Below are 6,500 nucleotides of genomic sequence, written 5' to 3'. Positions count from 1 at the left end.
TTAAGCCTCCTAATTAATGCATGTCATTTGACAACCTTTTAATTTTCTATTTCAAATTTTAAATTTTAAATTTCACACTTTAATTACATTAAATTAACAACATTAAAATAAAATTAATGTGTTGATATAAATTCACATATTTATTTAAATTAATGATTATAATTTTATACAATTAAAAAATATCTTTTAATTAATAATTTATTTAAAATAATTATTTAATAATTTTAAATTCTTACTATGAAAGTTTAATTAATTTTATAACCGTGGTTTCCACGGATTATAAGCTAGTATAATTATAAACAAATTGAAAACAGAATTTAAGATGTTTTAAGTCGTAGTAAAAAAGATAATAAAAATATAACAGCTAAAAATTTGCTTAAACAAAATCATAAAACCGGTTTTCTGTTTTCACTCTCATCTCTCTCGGTTGTTTTCTTCGTCTACACAAACCCTAGCCCAGAAAGTGTGTGATTTCGACTACGTAGCCTTGAATATGGATCAATTCGGTGGAGGAAACTGGAATATGATCCCAACCATGCCAACTCATAGCAACCCTACCACGCCATCCAACCAGGATCATCTATATCTCCAGCAACAGCAGCAATTTCAACAGCAGCAACAATTTCATCAACAACAACAGTTTCAACTGCAACAACAACAGCAGCAACAACAACGGTATCAGATTTCTCAACAACAACAGCAGCAACAACAACAACAACAACAACAGCAACAGACTTCACAATCACTGGCTTCGCACTTCCACCTCCAAAACGTATGCCCTTCTTTTCGATATCATTAAACCCTAATCGTAGAATTGGCATTTTGATTATTGGCCGAGTCATCTTGATTTCATTCTTATAGTTGGTGGAGAATTTAGCAGATGCGATTGAGAATGGAACTCGAGATCAGCATTTTGATACACTGGTGAGTGTTCTTAAAATTAAATTCCCCCCTTTTTTAATCCAATGCGATCTAAGTTTTGTGTTTTGACATGCTGCTATTACAACTTCTATGCATTACTCTATTGTACTTAAAGTTGATCGTTTTTCTGAGACGACTTGCAATCAGAGCCCTAAAAGTTACCAATGTTCTGTTCTGTTTTGTTTGTACTATTCTCATAAATCACATGACATTTTGTTTTTGTTGAAGGTTACTGAATTGAGCAGCCACTTTGAGAAATGCCAGCAGCTCTTGAACACAATATCTGGATCTATTGCCACCAAAGCTGCGGTATGTTTGTTGCTTGTATATAATTTGAGATGTTATCTGTTGTTTGTTCTATCTGTTATATGCAAATCGGATAATATGAAGTAGAATGAAAGCATGCTAGATATGCTCCACCAAACGATTGAGAGAAACATTCTTTGAGAGCAAAAATGATATCATTCTGATTTCTGAATCATCTTTCTTCTTTGGGATTATTTTAGACGGTGGAGGGGCAAAAACGTAAAGTTGATGAAGCTGAACAAATGCTAAATCAAAGAAGGTATGGGGTTTGCTATATTCTATTCATAGTTGTACTTTCTAATTTTTTTAATTCTTATGTTTTTATGATTCCAGGGAACTAATTGCAAAGTACAAAAATTCTGTTGAAGAACTTACAAAGTCTGATTTGTAAGTTACTTGAGTATATCAAGAAAGTAGGGTGTCTCTGTTAAAATCTTGCTTGAGAAAAATGAATAATAGTTACATTTAATTGGATGTTTTGAGTGTAAATCTTCACTAAATGTGAGAAATGAATTTAATTGGATGTTTCTCAAATAACAATTCTAGTATGCCATATCGTTTTAATTGGATTCATATCAAATTATGTTATCATTAACTATGCCATGTCATCAAAAGTATAATATTCTAATGAGAAATAATTTGAAAATACAGTTTTATTTTATCATAAGAAAAAAGTGCTATAGTTTTGTCTTAAAAAGGTCAAAAATTTTAATTAGTGTATATCCATGTTTTAGTCTAAAACTTTTGGTAGCTTGTATTGCTCTCTGTAATCTATATTATAAAACAACCATCCTTGTATTCTGCAACTTCACCAAAACACTTTGATTTGACAAAAGATACAAGTAGATAAACTTACTTTAACCACAAATTTTAGATATAAATGTACAAGTAATAGAAGATAATAATATAATATGGAGGTTTACCAAAAAAAATCGAACAAACTACCTAGCTACAAAAATATCAAAGAAAATCTTACAACTACCAAATCTGGCATAAGATGATTATTATACATCCTTCCCCAGTGGATCAACAACAACATACACCATTATATTCAATAACTTTTAACCTTTTGATCCACAACAAATTTGGATGAGGGGTATCTATAGTGTAAATGAAATCGGTTTTAACTTTTTGTTACAATCTTGCTTGCTTACATATGGTTCCTATTTTGAACTTTTGGTAGCCCTCAAAACCCCCAGAATGTATTCAAAAATTAATATAACTAGAGTGATGTTATCCCGGGAGCATAATTTGATGTAGTGTTATTACTCACACAACGATGGGTTAACATTCTAGGACATTATTATTTAGCCTTTGTAGAGCTATTGGAAGATATTTATACCCCTTGTGTAATGGTCAAAGTAGTCAAATTTCAAAGGAAAGGTAAAACCTTCCAACATATGCCCCTTGTTTAATGATGGAACCTGGAAGTAGTCACAACATATGCCCCTTGTCTAATGGTGAAAGTAGTCAAATGTCAATGAAGGGTAAAACCTACAAAACATAAAAAGTTATGTGGTCAAAGTCTCAAACCCAACATATATTATTGCTAAATTGGTTTTGATATATAGAATAATTTATGAGGGTAACCAGGTTTTTTAATTGTATATTTTCAATCATTTTTTATTTACATATTTCACCAATAAACTTATATAAAATGTTCAAAAAATATCATTATAACCGACAATTAAAGATTTTTTATTTTTTTCTGGCAACCAATAAAGCTGTGAGGGTAACCAACTTTTGTAATTAAAGATTTTTTATTTTTTTCTGGCAACCAATAAAGCTGTGAGGGTAACCAACTTTTGTAATTGTAAACATTTAGCATGTTTACTTTTTTCATATGTACTTGACCTATAAATTTACGGTTAAGACCAAATTTGGCTAAAAGCTATTTTAAATGTCTCTCAACTTAACTTTATAAAAAAAATTCCAACAAGCATACCGAACTTTGTGATCCAAGAAGCGCATCCAATCATCATTTTGAAAACCTATGATTTATGCAAATTTTGAGAACGAAGTTTCAACTGTGTTATAACCTATAATCTAGTAAATCATACTCCAAACTGTTTCAACCGTGTTATAACCTATAATCTAATCTAGTCAGTCATACTCTGTACTACCTTAGACGATATCCAATAAAACTTTGGGATAATACAGAAAAAAATGACTTTAGTGTTCAAATATATAAAATTATATTGTCATTGTCAAGTGACGTTTGGAACGTACTTTCATACTCACTGTTTCACACATTTACAAAAATGTAGAAAAAAAAATTGGGGCAAGAAGTTGTCACACACACATTATATATATATATATATATATATATATATATATATATATATATATATATATATATATATATATATATATATATATATATATATAAATGTTAAAAAATAAAAATCTGTGAAATGAAAGTAAATTGTTTGTTGATCATAATTTTTGAACACTTAAAAAAAATTATGTAAGGTTATGATTAAATACACACAAAAGAAAAAAGAAAAGGACTAATAATTTTTCAAATATTAGTTAATTACATATAAAAGAAAAGATTTATTCCTAAATGTGTACGCAAAACATGGTTAACTTATTAAAATCACACATGCACATAGATTGAACTTACACAGTCAAACACATTGAAAATACAAGTTTGGATTTTTGATTTCCTCTACTGTTTGATGAGAAAGTTTCCAAATCTTTTCACTCAGAATCAACAAGCTTGATGATCATTGTTTCTCCTTCAAATTCGAGGCGTTTCCTTCATATCTCCTGTGCATTAGTTTCAAGGCGTTGGATTTCCAATGGCTACAGCTGCCACACCCTGTTTGAACCATATACACTCAATGAAGCTTTTGATCACTTCGATCATCTTCTACGAGGTTGCACCAACTCCAGACAATTCAAACAAGTACATGCTCAAATCGTGCTATTGGGTGGCTTGTCAACCGCGTTCTTGTCCTCTACGCTCGTATCTGTCTATGGAAGATTCGAACGTCTCTGTGATGCTCGAAGAGTTTTTGAAGCTGTCCCAACTGAATGCCTTTTCAGCAACACAATTATTTGGAATTCGATGTTAAGAGCTAATGTCATGAATGGCCATTGTCGAGGAACCCTTGAGGTTTATACCCGCATGAGGCATCTTGGTGTTTTAGCTGATGAGTTTAGTTTCCCTTTGGCAGTGAGAGCTTGCGCTAAGACGGGCAATCGATATTCATGCGCTTTAGTTCATTGCCATGCTTTACGAACGGGATACCATTATAACCTTCACGTTGCAAATGAACTGTTGGCCGCTTATGGCAGACTTGGGCAAATGGCCCTTGCACACCAACTGTTCGATGAAATGCATGTTAGAAACCACATCTCTTGGAACACTATGGTTTCCGGATTTGCTTTCAATAATAACTCCAGTGGCGCTCTGAAGATCTTTAAAAGGATGGAACTTGATGGATGGGAGCCTGACCTTGTGACATGGACATCTTTGTTGTCTAGTCATTCTAGATGTGGTCATCATCAGGAAACATTGAGATTATACAATGTAATGAGAATTAAAGGCATCAAAGCAACTGCTGAATCACTTGCTGTGGTTGTGTCTATATGTAATGATTCTAATAAGGGTAGGGAGCTTCATGGATATGTCATAAAGGCAGGTCTTGAAAACTATTCATTTGCTAAAAACTCTCTTCTATGTATGTATGGAAGACACGGTTTTTTACAAGCTGCTGAATGTCTTTTTTCAGAGATTGAAACAAAGAGTTTAGAGAGTTGGAATGGTTTGATTTCATCATATACTCAACTTGGTCTATGTGATGAGGCTTTCTCTACATTCTTAGAGTTGAAAAAATCAGAAGGAAATATCACGCCTAATGTAATAACCTGGAGTGATATAATAAATGGATTTGCTTCAAAGGGTAGACATGAAGAATCTTTAAAACTCTTCAGGCAAATGCAAGTTGAAAAAGTGAGGCCTAATGTGGTAACAATATCCACCATGTTATCAATTTGTGCAGATTTATCTACAATTGTTTATGGTAAGGAAATACATTGTCATGTTATTAGAGGGTTAATGTTAATTGATGATAATTTATTAGTTGGAAACGGGTTGATAAATGTTTATTCCAAATGTGGTAGCCTGAAAGAAGGGCATATAGTATTCAAGAACATAGTAAACAAAGATTTATGCTCATGGAACACCATGATTAAAGGATATGGGATGCATGGATTTGGTGAGAGTGCTTTAAAAACATTCAAACAAATGGTGAATGACGGATATACCCCTGATGGGGTTACTTTTGTTTCGTTACTCTCTGCATGTAGCCATGCAGGGCTTGTTAGTGAGGGGCGTGAGATATATAAAAAAATGAAAAATGAATTTGGGATTGAACCAGAGATTGAGCATTACACATGTATGGTTGACCTTCTTGGACGTGGTGGACTTTTTCAAGAAGCAAGTGAAGTTGTGAAGAAGATGAAGATTGAACCTAATGTATGTGTTTGGGGTGCTCTTTTGAACTCAAGTAGAATACAAATGCAAATGCAAATGCAAAAGCAAAAGAAGATAGATTGGGATGATGGGTGTGTTGAAAAGATACTTGAGGGTAGTTTTGGAATTGGGAATTATATGTTGGTTTCGAATATGTATGCTGGAAATGGTAGATGGGAGGAGTCTGCAAAAGTGAGAGTGTCAGCTAGGGCACAGGGTTTGACCAAAACTCCAGGTCAAAGCTGGATTGAATTAAACAAAAAAGTGCGTATTTTTACAGCAGGGGAGTTTGTGGAAAGTGAGATGAAGGAAGTTGAGATGGTGATCAAAATTTTGAGTTTTGAAATGAAGATGAAGGAAGGGTATATTTGGCATTTGGGCTTTGAATGATTTTGATGACTTGGAAAATTGATTCTGTATATAAATGGGTTGGTGGTGTTTAATTTGTTTTGAGTTGTGAGTCGAAAGAAGATAACCGCATGAAGAATATTGAAATATGAAAAAAAAAAAGCCAAAAGATGTAGATATGAAAATTTTGTTGGAACATATGAAATCTTTGACATGGATTGATCTTAAGAAGGGTTGTTGTTTTCCTGTTGGGAATATTTTTTTTTTTAACTCAAAGCAAAACTTAAGAAGCTGGTTATCTATAATAATGATTATTGCAAGTGCAAATTGTTTTTGTTAAAATATACTTATAAGGTAAATTGCACGAAATAGTAACATACTCTGTCTTTTAACCTTTATGGGCAACATACTTTAACTCTTTTTTTTTTTTTTTTTTAACAAA

General features: G+C 32.4%; 2 protein-coding genes across 2 annotated transcripts; both read left to right on the top strand.

Moving 5' to 3' along the window:
- The first annotated feature begins 379 nt into the window (after positions 1 to 379).
- On the top strand, positions 380 to 1,822 carry LOC111910324 (mediator of RNA polymerase II transcription subunit 9). The gene is made up of 5 exons (XM_023906150.3): positions 380 to 772; positions 862 to 924; positions 1,150 to 1,230; positions 1,428 to 1,486; positions 1,561 to 1,822. The coding sequence occupies exons 1-5, from the start codon at positions 494 to 496 to the stop codon at positions 1,616 to 1,618; spliced, it is 540 nt and encodes a 179-aa protein (XP_023761918.1). The 5' UTR covers positions 380 to 493; the 3' UTR covers positions 1,619 to 1,822.
- Positions 1,823 to 3,806: 1,984 nt separating this feature from the next.
- Positions 3,807 to 6,289, top strand: LOC111910323 (putative pentatricopeptide repeat-containing protein At1g17630). Its single transcript, XM_023906149.3, has one exon. It carries the CDS (start codon positions 3,953 to 3,955, stop codon positions 6,098 to 6,100), a length of 2,148 nt encoding a protein of 715 aa, XP_023761917.1. The 5' UTR covers positions 3,807 to 3,952; the 3' UTR covers positions 6,101 to 6,289.
- The last annotated feature ends 211 nt before the right edge of the window (positions 6,290 to 6,500 follow it).

The sequence above is a fragment of the Lactuca sativa genome, chromosome 5, assembly GCF_002870075.4.
Source record: "Lactuca sativa cultivar Salinas chromosome 5, Lsat_Salinas_v11, whole genome shotgun sequence".
NCBI classification, from domain to species: Eukaryota; Viridiplantae; Streptophyta; class Magnoliopsida; order Asterales; family Asteraceae; genus Lactuca; species Lactuca sativa.
The sequence above is the reverse complement of the archived record's forward strand: the minus strand, read 5'-3'. Positions and strand labels throughout refer to the sequence as shown.

What these genes read in the sequence shown, in the direction of transcription:
- LOC111910324 (XM_023906150.3), top strand. Translation starts at nt 494, where the DNA reads ATGGATCAATTCGGTGGAGGAAACTGGAATATGATCCCAACCATGCCA. An exon ending in ATCAGCATTTTGATACACTG is followed by an intron (nt 925 to 1,149) that starts GTGAGTGTTCTT and finishes TTTTTGTTGAAG; the next exon opens with GTTACTGAATTGAGCAGCCA. An exon ending in CAAATGCTAAATCAAAGAAG is followed by an intron (nt 1,487 to 1,560) that starts GTATGGGGTTTG and finishes TTATGATTCCAG; the next exon opens with GGAACTAATTGCAAAGTACA.
- LOC111910323 (XM_023906149.3), top strand. Translation starts at nt 3,953, where the DNA reads ATGATCATTGTTTCTCCTTCAAATTCGAGGCGTTTCCTTCATATCTCC.